The sequence below is a fragment of the Perognathus longimembris genome, chromosome 2, assembly GCF_023159225.1.
Source record: "Perognathus longimembris pacificus isolate PPM17 chromosome 2, ASM2315922v1, whole genome shotgun sequence".
Lineage (NCBI taxonomy): Eukaryota > Metazoa > Chordata > Mammalia > Rodentia > Heteromyidae > Perognathus > Perognathus longimembris.
Window position 1 is genome coordinate 92916419 of NC_063162.1, and position 14777 is coordinate 92931195.

Genomic DNA, 14777 nt, shown 5'->3' on the forward strand with positions numbered 1-14777 from the left:
CTGAGATTTTATTATAAATTCCCTGCCCTATGTAGGTAACTCTGTGGTTTTCACATTAGAATAGCTAGCCCTTTTAAGACTGAGAAAAATATGCAGCAATGGTACTCATTGGACACTATGTTGAAAATCAAGTACACAACTTCTGGGTGCAGGATGAGAAGCAAAAACTGGGAGTGAGGGAGGGAAGGTATGACACTGTCTGAAAAGAAATATACTCTTTACCTGATCTGATGTATGTAACTTTAACAATTAAAAATTTAAAAATTAGGGCTGGGGATATGGCCTAGTGGCGAGAGAGCTTGCCTCGTATACATGAGGCCCTGGGTTCGATTCCCCAGCACCACATATACAGAAAACGGCCAGAAGTGGCGCTGTGGCTCAAGTGGCAGAGTGTTAGCCTTGAGCAAAAAAGGAAGCCAGGGACAGTGCTCAGGCCCTGAGTCCAAGGCCCAGGACTGGCAAAAAAAAAAAAAAAAAAAATTTAAAAATTAAGTGAAAAAAAGCAGCACAAATAAATGAGCAAGTTCCACGATTCTATTTTAAAAGTCTGATAATTAGCCAATCAAATACCTTTACTCAGAAGGTAGATATCTCTTCTAGAGAAACAGAAAAAACAAAACAAAACATGTATTCCTTCATTCATCCCTCTACCACTCCTACCAATAAAAACAAACAGGTCGTCTTCAAAGCAGAACATTTATCTCTCTGTTAGCAACAGAAAGAACACTTCCCCAGCAACAGGAAAACCCAAAAAGGACATCTATTTTTAAAAATAAAATGTGAAGCTCTCAGCACTTTGCTGATTTAGTGAACAAGACAGAATATAAATCTTGTCTATTTAAATTAGGTGAATTTCCTATAGGTTCAGAGTAAATAGCCTGATTTTACACAGCTTTTATTTGCTCTGTTTTTATATACCATAATTTTTTCTGACATTTCTGCTGATTCCTCTGTTCACGGACATTTGCACATATGGCCATAATAAAGTAGGAGGTGTTTCATTTTAAGTGGAAAGGTGGTAATTCAGAGTTCATTACCATACGCAAAACAGTTCACAGCAGCAGTGCTCAGAATCCAGCCTTTAGTAAAAGGTGGTGATGAATCTGCTTCTTGAAGAACAGTATGAGAAAATGAACTGCCACTTGTTATTATTATCAAATTTTAAACAACAACAAAACCTAAGCAGCATTTGGTTCTGAGCAATAGGACATGGTGTGATGATCAAAACACCAATCTCCAGTATTAACATAAACAGTATATTAATATTGTTTCAATCTACTAGCTTTATAGTAAAGGAAATCAAAACTTAACAGATGATGGCTTTTCACTCCTAAGATACAAATATATCTAATTTTAAAGGCAATGATATAATGCAAATCATCTTAAACTTTGTTATTGATCCTAGAGCCAATATCATGGGATATATATGTATTATTGCTTCCATTTAGCACAAACATTACAATGTACATTTAGTACCATCTTCACTTTAAAATATCTAGTGAAAGAAAACAAGATTGTGTGTGAAGGGTCAAGTCAAGCCAAATTAACTATTCCAACTAACATGTAATGACTGAAAGACAACAGTAATTATTAGAATAACCTTTTTATTTTTACCTTAGTTGTTAAGCTGGTAAATTAAAGTAATACAAGAGCAGTCTTTAATTTTATCCTTTCTCTGCAAAAATCGCTTTAGGGGTGGTGAGCCTTATATATGGAGACAGACTAGTCTTGGTCTGAGTAGTGATTCCTTTCCTCCTTTTCTCTTTGGGCTGACAGTAAAAACAGTAGGTCAAAAGCTAACCACAATACTTACACTACATGTAAAATTGAGAGTAGGGATGGTAGAAACATTTTTAAAATTAATTGAAGATAAAATCTACAAACATGATTTTCAATTATACAACTTGACATGATTAAGCATATATTTGTGCATACAATGCATATATTGATATACATCTATCAGGTAGATATACCCACTTGCAGGAGTATAGATGTATGTATGTAAAATTAAATGTGTCTATACATATATATTAACTCTTTGTGCCACTAAACTTGGACAAAGGAAATTTAACTCTCTGGCCTTAGTTTCTTTTTCTCTTTTCTTCTGGTACAAGGTCTCAAATCCTGGGCTTTGCTCTTGCTAGCATACTACAACTTGAGCTATATGCCAATCTGCCTCTCATTGTTAAAATGCAGTTAACAGTTCTTATCTTAAAAGATTGTGAAGCACTTACCAATCACTCGTCTGAAACTTAGAACACAATTCAGTCTCACAAAGAATGTAGATATCAAGAAGAGAATCTATTATAAATATGGGAATGATCTCACTGAAGGGGTAGTGGTTGGTGGAAGAATATTTGAAGTCTCTGGGACAAGAAGAAGTTGGAATGATCCTTTCGGTAATGGGTTTCAATTGGATACATTGGTATAGATTTATGCCTAGCTTAATATACTGGTTACCTACAGAAACGTAGGTGGCTTTAGACACATGTATTGGTATATATCTGTGTTTCCTTGCTCTGTTAGTTGCAAAGACCTAAATTAAAAAACAAAAACAAAAAAACACTCAAAGAAGCAAATAGCACTTCTAGAGTTTATACTTTCTTTCTACCATTCTTTAATAAAAGGAAGGCACGTTTCTTAGAGAAATGGTTGATTCTAGGCCTAAACAAGAACTAGAATCTTCCATTACCAGAAAGGCAAGGACACAATAAAAATAAAACACAAACAAAAAACCCCATCCCACATTGTTAAAAGTATGTTAGAGGAATGTAGAGCTTTAGAGATAATGCTGATACAAAATAAAAAAAACAAGACCAAGATATCAATACCCACTATAAATACATATATTTTTGGGAATTAAAATACCAAAATGGCCTGTAACAACAAAATACTTAAGTGTGAAAAATGCTTGAAGTTAATGTCATACATTTCCAGTTTCTCCAGAAAGAATTAGGGCCAATTTGTGATACCCTCAGTATACAGAAATTATTTGTTCTAAAATTTAGGCAACCTGGATATTCTCAGTCTTTACTTTTTTGGTTCAGAAATCACAGGCAGTGGCCTGTTTAAAAGCACCTCACCATTAACTTTTGCCTCTTCTTTTTGTCATCCTTTCCTAGGTTACACTGATTCAACACTGCTGGTTGGGAATCAAACCTCTCCCAATAACAGTCACAGACACATTCTTATCATGTACTTCTTTAGATAACTTGCTTTGTTTTACATTTCTTATTGATAGCCAAGGAACTCAGCATTACCGATGACATCCCATTTCCTTTTTAACAAGATATGAATAGGATGTTTTTAAGAGGATGAGGAATGGCATTGTAATCCATCCAAATTAATTACATACATCTATTTTTATAGCTTTCTAAAACAGCACACCTTACTGTGTTTCCTCCCTTGCTGGCAAATTAACTTCAACTGTCAACTCTTCAAAATGGTAGAGAAAGGCATAACTCACAATTCTGTCATTAACTTCCTAGCATTCTAGACTCATGTTACTGTAAGAACACAGAATATCTCAATGTCTAATTTTTTCAGAAATTTAATTTTCAACACAAAGGATTTTATTTTTAAGACGTTTTATTAGGTCTTCTTCATGTCACCATTTAGGAAATGATTTTCCCATCCACAGGAAACATTTACTGGGCATACAGAGTTGGTAATAACCATGTAGTACTGTAGTATTTTAGAGACAAGAGAAAGATCACCAAATAAGCATAAGAATCCTCATGGGGCTTACATTTCAGTGGAAGATTGATAAGAAAATAGTAATTACCTTTGGAGGTGTAACTACCAAGAAAAACAAACAAAAAAAAACAAACCTAAAGGAAAGTAGGAAGGTACTAGGGGAGGGGCAGTGTTTTGAACTGGATGATTAGAGTAGGCTACCAAGTCTGTGTTTGGTGGAAAGATCTTTCCAGATAGAGATAGTAGACTGTGCAAAGGTCTCAGGGCAAGAGGATGCCTATTGTTACAGGAGCAGAGGGCCAGCCTGTGCAACTGGAAAAAATTTCTTAGCACAAATAAGGTCAGAGAGGTGGGGGTGGGGTAGGACACTAGAGGCCAACCAGCACAGGGCTTTCAGGTTGCAGAAAGGACTTTGAGAAAACTGGGAAGCTATTGGAAGGGCTAGTGATTGTACCTTGCTCTTAGCTTTACAAATTTCCAAATATTAACATACCCACATCATATCATAGGCTTGTTCAAACCTCAAGTTATACCTTCATTTAACATACTGAACTACCTTCAAAATAGGCGAAATGTGTTGCTTTTGGAAAGGGAAAAAGATAAAGAGAATAAAGTTAGAATAACATTCAGGCTAGATATTTGTTACAGTTTGAATTTACTTGTTGGTATCTTATAAAATATTAATGAGCTACCTTCTCTGCTTTCTTGTTTACAGGTTGAAACAGTATCTTTTTCCAAGTTCCTTGTTGTTTCTGATATCTCTTGAATTCCCTCAACACTGAAGTACAAGTTGTATTTTCCAGTCTTACTTCCTATTTATAGTCTGCTTATGCCAGTAATATATTTTACTGTATTGCAAAAGTTAAAAGAGTTTTGTTGGTCTAGCAATTATGTATAAAATGTAGGTTAAAGCAGCAAAAGTTTCGCTGCAGTTAGTTAAATGGAGAAAAGTCAGTTTTTTTTTTTTTTGCAACGTATGCTTGATGCTTTAGATGAGCCTCTCTCTTTTTTCTTGATCAGGACCCAAGAGAATAGATATATACCAAGTTTGTAATACCTTTACTTATCTTTTTGACAATTTGAGACTAAATTCTTAAACTAAGTCTAGCAAAGTAAGACCGTTGTTAAGGGGAAAAAATTCCAGTGGAGGATACTTTTCCAAAAGGAGTTTTTTTTGTTAATTGTTGTGGGGATGGGATGAAGTGGTAGGGCCGTCTGTCTGGAGGCTTTTCTAATGTAGGGTGCACTTGGAGACTGTGATGAGGTCGGAACTACGTCCACCAGGGCGGGGGGGGGGGGAGGGTGAGGGGAAGTTCCTCACAGGACCACCCAAACAGCGCTGGGCAGGAGAGCCCTGGGGCATCTGAGCACACAACAGCCATTCAAACTCCTGCAACACCAATGACTAGTACCAAAGACACCGTTACAGCTAACGAGCGACGGCTGCCTTGATTGACCTTAAAGGTCTCTTTATTCGAAGAGAAAAAAACAAAACAACCACCCAAACTAGAAACCCTCGTGGGTCATGCAGCAGGTGCTGGCCAATCACCAGATGCCCAACGTCCTACCTCGGGCTGGCTGGCCTCAGGGTAAAGCCGATACGCCCAGATCACCTCCCCCCCCCCCCCCCCCAACACACACAACCTGTCCGGCACCCCAGGAAAGAACTCAGTGAGCTCTAGTAGGGACAAAGGAAACTTTCTGACAATCTGACAAAGTTTCGGGGGGGGGGGGGAGAGACAGAGAGACAGAAGCCCAGGAGAAGGAAGCCCATCATCGCCCCCCAACCTCCCCCCCCCCCCGCAAGCCTGGTCTTTGGTCCCCGCGGGGCCGGGAGCAGGCGAGATGGAGGTTTCTCTGCCGAAATTTGGCCTCCAGATCCCGGAGACGCGCGAGATCCGAAGGGCCCTCAATCAAAGTCTCGGCCTCGGCCGTTCTCGGACTTCTTCAAAGCTGGCCGACCCGGACGGGTGGCGGAGGACGAGCGACCCCCGTGGAGGCGCACGCCGGGTCACGCGCGACCCCAGCCCCGGTTCTCTCCTCTGCTCCCAGCGGGGCCAAGTCGTCCCGGATCTCGGGTCCCGAGGACCCTGCCGTCAGCGCCGTGGCGGCGACCCAGCGCCCGCCTCCGCGTCCCCCGCGCGCCGGCGCCATGGAGACGGTCACGAGACGCCGGCGTCCGCGCCGACCAATGGGAACTCACGTCGCGGGGAGACGCGGACGTCGCTCTTCCAAGATGGCGGCGCGTCCGTCGCAAGCCGCTGGGCCGTGGGGAAGCCAGCGAAGCCGAGTAGAGCCGCCGCCCGGGAAAGGATTGAAGGAACAGCTGCCGCCGTTGGCAGCGGCCCGGGCAGTTTTCGCTGCTGCTACGGCTGTGGCCATGCGGCGAGGCTAGGGAGGACCTCGCTTCCCCGGGGTGTAATAATGTCCACGGAGGTAAGCGGCCGCGCCGGCCGGTGTTTACCTGCGGTGCCGGGAAGGGGCTGGCGCCGGCCCGTCGGGGAACGTCGCTTCGCCGTTCAGTCCCCGGGCCCCGGCCCTCCACCGCGAGCTTCGGAGCCCTAGCAACGGCGGGGCTCCTACAAGTGCTCTCTTCCAACCCGGAGTCAGCACCCCGGGCTGCTCGCGCCTCGTCTTCCGCACCCTTCCGAAGCCGCTGGGGTCGGGGCTTCGGTCCGCCGGCGGACCCTTCCTCACCCTCGGTGTCCCCCCAACTCCGTGGCAGCCTTGGTTGCTCCGCCTTGACCGAGGTCCCCCTGGGTCGGGTCCCGAGGCTCCAGGGCCTCCCAACCCGGCGCTCGCTCGGGCAGCAGCATCCTGGATGGGGGTTTGTCCCTGGGTCAGAAGGTTTGTTATCCACCCCTCTCCCCTCCAAACACTTGACTTGGGTGAAGTGGACCTTTTCTTACCTTTGGCTGCCCCTGGCGTGGTTCAGTCGTACCTACTCCCTCCCCCTCGTCCCCTCACCTTTCCCTTATACATCGTGGCAATTCATAAAGTTTTGCTTAGGATCTGCCCTTATAGTGTTTGCTTGTGCCCTCCTCTCCCCCACCCCCCCACGTCCTTTCCTTGCTACTCTTTGAGGAACAGTTTTCCCCTTTAGCTCTGAAATAAGAAGTAGGGCAACAATGATGAGCCAGTCAGTTTCCCTTTCCTCCTGTCGACTGTCCATTGCAAACCAAACAAAACAAGACAAAAAGGAAAAAGAAGCACAGATTTTTGAAGAAGTGGAGTTTGCCTTTTACTACTTTAAGAGGAACTAAGTTGGTGCAATTAATTACTTAACCCAAGTAAACAGAGCACTGTATACTGAATCCTGCAAGTGTGGAGTCAATTGGATGTAAAGTGCTGAAGTTTGTAGATTTGATAAAATGTGTTCCTCTAAACGGTTCACTTTAAGGATTTTGAGGAACCTGGTGGGAGGGACTGGTTTGGGCATCTTTGTGGGCTAACCCTCTTAGTTTTGAACTGTCTCCTACCGAGCGGGACAGTTCATTTACAATGGGAAATATCCCATATGTGTCCAAAAGGAAACAAATTGTGGATGAGTACCTTTTGTGTCAAAAGCAATGTTACACTTCATTTTCCAAGTCCCTGCGACTTGGTCAGCTCTGAGAAACGTCATCCTTGGGTGTACTTAACCATTGCAAGGTGTGGTAGTACATCGGGTAAATCCCTACTGGTTGATTATTACTTCGGATCTGTGCATTTCCAGTAGGTAGAAGTTCACTCTGTATTTCCGAGTTCAAGTTTTTTTTTTTAATTCCAGAGTTAATTTTTCTTGCTAGGGACTGTGGTTATATGATTCTGTTGTCAGAAGTAGTAGGTTTAAAAGAGAAAGATGTAAGTAGCAGTTCTGTTTTTACCTGAAGTGTTGTGTTTTGGTGAGGATGGTAAGTCTTATTTTTCTGTGGTATCTACTGTATATCATGAAATAATCTTTTGATAAAGATCGTCAAAATAGTGTAATCCAATAGTAGTGTCTTCTTTTGGAAAGATTAAATACTATAGATGTCTGTGTTTTTCTATAACTTGCTGTGTCAGTAAAGTCTTGGGAGCAGTAGTGAGCTGTACTTTGGTGCCTTGTGTGTACATTGTACAGGTTTGTAAGTGTCACAGCCAGGGTTCTCAGGTTGGCAGTTGCCACAGAGCTATTTTATTAACTACAACTTTGGATTGCCTTTCCATGGAAACCCAGATTGAGTTGTACTTGGATGTCATCTCTGACTTTCAGCAGGGATTTTATAGATTAGGAAACTGAAGCACAGAGACCTGTCCAAGGTCAAACAAGTTGGTGACACAGTTGAAACTGTAATCTCATTTCCTCTACAGAATACTGACCATTTTGCTCAGCTGCCTTTCTGTTAGCAGTTTTAGGTTGCCTTGATAGATCTTAGAATATGCTACTTCCTTGTCTGAATATTGTCAGTAGGCAAAACTGAAAAGCCAGCATTACATTACACTTTATTTCTTTTTAAGTCTTCATTGTTTCTTAAATCTTAAACATATTTTATATACAAATTTCACTATCTGTTGATAAAAATAGCCGTGTGGATTTTCTTTTTGTCTTTTATTGCTTAGATCATCAGGTTTTAGTGAGATTTAATTCTCACCAAGTATCTATATATACAAATAATATGAGGCACTATGAAAGATTCTCCTGGTTTTATGTGAGTTGTATTCAGGAAGTATTTTCTGTGCTCAGAAAATAATGATGCAAACTTTGTATTTTACTGTTATGATCAGTGATATCTGTATTTGCTATATGAAAAAACAGGTTCAGAAAGTTAAAAGAGCATGTTTAACATAATATAACATATAACATCATATGACATAGTACATTTTTGTAGTTGAATATCAATAACCCAATTATTTTTTTTCCTGTAGGTGAATATTATTTAGGGCTTTTCCCCTAAAACCGAGGTAGGGATATTAAATACATAGATTATAGCAGAAATGATTAACACTCATATTTAGCTTTTCAATCCCTTATTTTTAAAATATATCTTTATTTGAAACCTTATCAGAAAGAGAAGCCATTTGAATTATCCATTAAGGACTATTTTAAGGTGAAAGAGACAGTTGCTCAATGAGCAGACTAAATGTCAACTAGTGTGAATTGAAAGTGTAGATGTAGTTACATAGTTCTCATTTTAACTCTATGGCTTTAATTTGTATGTAAAAATTTTAAAAAATGTAATTGAATTACTCTGACAACTTGCTAGTTTGTGTCTTTTTAATTTTTCCATATTTAAGTGATGTATTTGGAATGTCCAGTTAAGTTGTTTTTTCCTTCTGTCTTTGTCCCTTTAAAGAACTTCCTAGTTTCAGTGATTGTTGTTGTAGAACTTGAACTCAGGGCTTGGGCTTTGTCTATGAGCTTTTTCCTTCAATGCTGGTGTTCTACCACCGAGCCACAGGGCCACTTTCAGTTTTCTCGTGGTTAATTGGAGATAAGAGTCTCATGGCCTTTCCTGCTGCCCAGGCTGACTTTGAATCATGATCCTCAGATCTCAGCCCCCTGAGTAGCTAGGATTACAAGTGTAAGTCACTGCTGCCTGGCTCAGTGATTTTTCTATAACACTTGGCAGAAATTTTGCTGTAATATATGTGAAAATTGTTTTATATTCACCTACTGTCTACTCTTATTTTTCCCCCTCTTTAGTAACAGTAAACCTTGTCTATCAAAAATAAGACATGGCATGCCATGTCTTTTTTTAATTTGAGAATTTGTCTGCCTGAATTTTTATAGCATTAGAATATTATGAAACATTTTCAACAAATTTTCATTAACACACTTTAAAAAACATTTGTTGATGTATTAGGATTACAATTCTGAGAACTTATTACTGAGAACTTAGGGTATGGAAGTAGAATGAGATTGGGGCCAGGGGCTTATACATGTAATCCTAATTATTTAGGAGGCTGAAATCTGAGGATCACAGCTTAAAGCCAACCCAGGCATGAAAGTCAGTGACACTCTTATCTCCAATTAATCATGCCAGAAAGCTGGAAAAATGACTCTGTAGCTCAAGTGGTACAGCACTAGCCTTGAGCCAAAAAGCTCAGGGACAGGTCCCAAGACCTGAATTCAAGCCCCAGGACTGTTACAAAAAAATTTACAAAAGTCAAAGAAAAATAGGGTGAATTGGTTCCAGTGTGGAGGCATGACTATGCCAGGTGCTGATAGCTTATGACTCAACTTGGGACCCCTTCTCTCCCCCTCTGAGTTTAAGCCCCTGTACACACACACACACACACACACACACACACACACACTAAATGGTAATTATTATATAAAGTTATTAGTTGTATATGTGGAAGATTAAACGAATCTTAACAATAGTTTATATTTGTGTTATTTCCAATGTCTTGCCTTTGAGAATTAACATTGATTGTTGATTTTGAGGTTAAAATATGGGAAAAGGCACAGCTTGCAGTGCTTTTAGAAATCTGAGGTTTATAGTTGTTAAGGGATGAAAAGGTTTTAAGTTCATATGAACTTGGAGGATATTTGTCTAAGGAAAAATTAGGCTTTTTTCTGTATGCAGTTTTACTTTTGATGGGTGGTGACTTACTTACAAAGAAAGTGATGGAATTTGCAATATTTTGTAAAATTGTTTACCCATAGAAAGCTTGTTTATATTTCATTTTGGGAAATTCTGAAGTATAATGGATGAGTTGTCCACCAGGGATGGTCTCTGAAATTCTAGAGTTCTTTTTAAAACACACACGCACACACACACACACACACACACACACGAGTCTTGCCCAGAATAAATTGTGTAAAATAGTATGTTTTGCTTTTTTGATTAATATATTCATAATGAAATTACTCTTGAGATGGATGAATCTTCAAACTACCTAAACTATTTAATTATTAATTAGTGACACTGTAAAGGCCTCTAACCTTAACAAGAAGTCCTTAGGTTCATTGGTATTCAAAGGATGTTAAGAGGTATGGGAAGGAATTTTTAAAGAGAACACAATCTAAAATGAGTCCTGTTTGCCACTCCACACATAGCATTGGTTGGCATGCTTTGACTACAAGTTGAATATTGCTAACTTCTTCAATATTTTTATTAATATTTTATATTGATAATAATTTTATACATTATGGTACAGTGTGATGTTTTGAAATACACATCCAATATGAAATGATTAAGTGAAGTCAAATAACATACCAGGCTGTTTTTTTTTTTTGGCCAGTCCTAGGCCTTAAACTCAGGGCCTGAGCACTGTCCCTGGCTTCTTTTTGCTCAAGGCGCTATAGCACTCTGCCACTTGAGCCACAGCGCCACTTCTGGCCATTTTCTGTATATGTGGTGCTTGGGAGTCGAACCCAGGGCCTCATGTATACAAGGCAAGCACTCTTGCCACTAGGCCATATCCCCAGCCCCACATACCAGGTTTTGTATGTGACATTAGAAATTTAGTTACTAAAATATGTTGTCATTGACAGTAGTTACTGTTTTTCATTGATCTCAAATTTTCTCCAGTTTGTCTGAAACTTTGTAACCTTTGACAATTTTTATTTTTTTTTCCTATAGATTTTGGGAATAATTTTCTTTTTATATTTTGAGTTCAGCTTTTTAGCTCTGCATATAAGTGAGATCCTAAGGTTGTCTTTCTTTGCCTGGGATATTTTACTTAACATAATGTTTTCCTATATTGTAACAAAGTTCCTCTGTGCATCTGTTGATGGACCTTTAGGTTTTGTCCATATCTGGTTATTGTGAATAATGCCACAATGCATAGAGAAATGTAGATACTCCTTTGACATATTTACATTAATATTTTGAATGTGTACCCAAAGATGGGATTGGGGGATCATATGTTAATTCTATTTCTAGTGTCCTAGTTTTTTTTTTTTTTTTTTTAACAGTCCTGAGGCTTGAACTCAGGGCCTGGGCACTTATTTTGAGCTCCTTTCCTCAAGGGTCTTCCACTTGAACCTCAGCTACACTGCTGGCTTTGTTGTTGTAGTAGTAGTAGATTGGAGATAAGAACTCAGAGGCACTCCTGCCTGGGCTGGCATTGAACCTCCACTCTCAGATCTCAGCCTCCTGAGTAGCTAGGAATACAGGCATGAATCCACAGCACCTGGCTCTATTCCTAGCTTTTTTGAAACATATCATTTCCATTCGTGTTACCACCAAAAATACATAAGAATTCCTCTATTTACGTATAGATCATGTCAGTTCCTTGTTGTCTTTAGAGAAATGTCTGCTCATGTTCTATTCCCATTTTAAAATGGATTATTTTCTTGAGCCACAGCGCCACTTCTGGCTTTTTTCTATATATATGTTGCTGAGGAATCGAAACCAGGTCTTTATGTATATGAGGCGAGTACTTTACCACTCGGCCACATTCCCAGCCCGAATCATTAGTTTTTGTGTATTTTGTTTTGCTTTTGTATTTTAAAAATTGTTACCATTAAGTAGTTGTACAAAGTGGTTATAAAAATCTTTCGCCTTTTACTAAATCTTTCGCCTTTTACAAAGTGGTTATAATTCCATAAGTCATATTATGAGTACAGATGTTATTATCAGTTGTTTGGTTTGCAAATATTTTCTGCCATTATATGAGTTCTTTGTATTTAAGATATCCTTTGTTTGCTAATAATAATGATATATGCTTTTCAGGAAATTTAAAGGATTTTTCAGTTTTTGTTCTATTCCAAATTTTTGAGAAAGGTATAAGTGACTGTATACTGAGTAATTATTTTTGTTATGTCTTATTTACTCAACACACATATACCTTTTTGTTTTTTGCTGGTTAGCTTCTCACTGTTTAGCCCAGGTGAGCTTTGAATTCATGATCCTCCTACCCTTAGTGTTGGTGCCACCATACCTGACTATTGGGTATACCTGTTGCTCCAACACTTCTGATTAGCAGCAAGCTAGTTATTTCAAGATAAATAATTAATTAAATTGCAAGCAAAAGCAAATATATATGACATTTGTGTAAATTCCTACAATTCTATGTCAGACATGTGTATTTTTTAACAAGCAGTGTTTTGAAACATTAAAAGATGGGTTTTACATTTTCACTATTATCCTCGGGACTTGAGAAAGTAGGGCAGTAACAGTGTATAAGACCATAGCATGTCAAACTTTAGAATAAAGTGTTATTGTTTTTTTTAAAATACTCTTGCATTTGTTTATTTTGTGGTACTGAAGATGGAACCCATGGCCTTCTGCCTGCTAGTCTAGTCCTCTACCCCTAGCAACACTCTCCTCTCCAGCCCTTTGCTCCAAAGTTTGATGAAGTTTTCCATAGAAATTTATAAAGGCACATACTGCATTATGTTTGTCATTAAAAGTGACATAATACTAATTGCTACAAATTTATAAAATAGTTTTACTCTTTTTTTTTTTTTTTGGCCAGTCCTGGGCCTTGGACTCAGGGCCCAAGCACCGTCCCTGGCTTCTTCCCGCTCAAGGCTAGCACTCTGCCACTTGAGCCACAGCGCCGCTTCTGGCCGTTTTCTGTATATGTGGTGCTGGGGAATCGAACCTAGGGCCTCGTGTATCCGAGGCAGGCACTCTTGCCACTAGGCTATATCCCCAGCCCAGTTTTACTCTTTTTGAGAAAATAAAGGTTAAATTTCAGAGTAGGAAATAAGTAGCTTTAAGGATTTAAGGCAGTTGTGCATCAAAGGGCCACTGCAAGATGTATGGCAGCTCATCTAGTAATATTAAACGGCAGGCATGTATCTAGGGTTCAGCAAATTATGAAGGATACTTTATGTCTTTATTATTGCTAGATGTAGAAGTCATGCTTACTTAGCATTTATGTAGTTTCTAGTTTAGCTGTAGAGAAAAGGATGATTGCTTTAGGCCTTAGCTGCATAGTAAGAAAGGGAGGGAGCATGAACTTTGAGAAGCTAGACTCTGTCAGGAGAGAATTTATAGGGCTAGCCACTAACTAATCATTTGATGGTAAAGCTAAATGACTTTACATCTTTCTCTGAGTGAAGTTCTTAGTTTATGGCTTTTTAAACTTGTTTGAAATGAAGTATTTCAGCCCATCAAATATTTCCTCTTGGCAATAATCTGGAATTAACCTTCCATTTCAGGGTCAGTCTTAATTTTTGTTACTATGAAGTTTAAACATTTAAGAATATTTTAGATATTAAAAATATTTAAGACATTGTCTTAAATAGTTGGGTGAGAACTTTGAAATCATATGGACAGCTTTGGTTTGTTTCAACACTGCAAAAAGTGGTTAAAATTGAATCAGATGAATAGGCTGGAATCATGGTGGTATATACTTGTTAGCTCTAGATATCAGCTGGAATAGTTCACCGTTGTTGATAGTATTGCACTGTTCTTTCCAGTTTCCCGAGAAACCCTTTGAATCTCATGCATCTGAGAATCCAGCTTTCCTTTGGATCTTAGATGTGTGTTGTTGAAGAATCCTTGGATGCTCCTGCCTTTAATCCTGAATTAGTTTTGCCTTTGAAACCTGAGCCTATTTTTAACCTGCCTTTGATTTGGCTTAAGATAAATGTGCAGTGCTTTGTATTGTGACTTTTCTTTTGGGATGTGAGTTGTGCGACAACATGAGTGTATGGAGAATGCCCTTCGTACTCACCATCTTTTGAAGCTAGAAGTTATAAAACTGATTGAAATGGCATTTTGGTGGAAGAGTTAAATATGGAATAAAGTTTCACATAAATTCAGTTTTTATATTAATCTCAGGAAATAGTGATCCAATTTCAATATAGGATATTATGTTACTCAGTATTTCTCCAGGCTATATATACTTTACTATTTGCACTAGAGTTCTCTTCCTAAATTTTTTATAGCCTTCGCCCCCCCCACCCCGTTGACAAATCTTGTTTGTCCTTAATTATCCTGCATTTATTAATATAAGCAGCTACGTTACTTACACCTGATCTTTCCCCCTTACAACAACTATCTGTTTAATACTTAAAATGTTGTAGTGGTATGATCTGGTTATGTTAGGAAAAAGAAATGGGCTTTGAGGGAAGTTGGAAAAGTTGTAACACAACAATGATAAAGAAAATATGTTAAAAGTAGTGTGTGTTAGCTATAAAAAATTTCAGAAAAACC

General features: G+C 39.1%; 1 protein-coding gene across 3 annotated transcripts in view; it reads left to right on the forward strand.

Moving 5' to 3' along the window:
- The first annotated feature begins 5899 nt into the window (after positions 1-5899).
- Positions 5900-14777, forward strand: part of Snx13 (sorting nexin 13) — a 119154-nt gene continuing 110276 nt past the window's right edge. Inside the window, exon 1 of one of the 3 annotated variants that reach the window (XM_048339734.1) lies at positions 5900-6132. In XM_048339734.1, the coding sequence (XP_048195691.1) occupies positions 6121-6132 (12 nt within the window). In that variant the 5' untranslated portion in view covers positions 5900-6120. The remainder of the gene's footprint in view (positions 6133-14777) is intronic. The other 2 variants (XM_048339735.1, XM_048339737.1) reach the window with 2 other exon arrangements.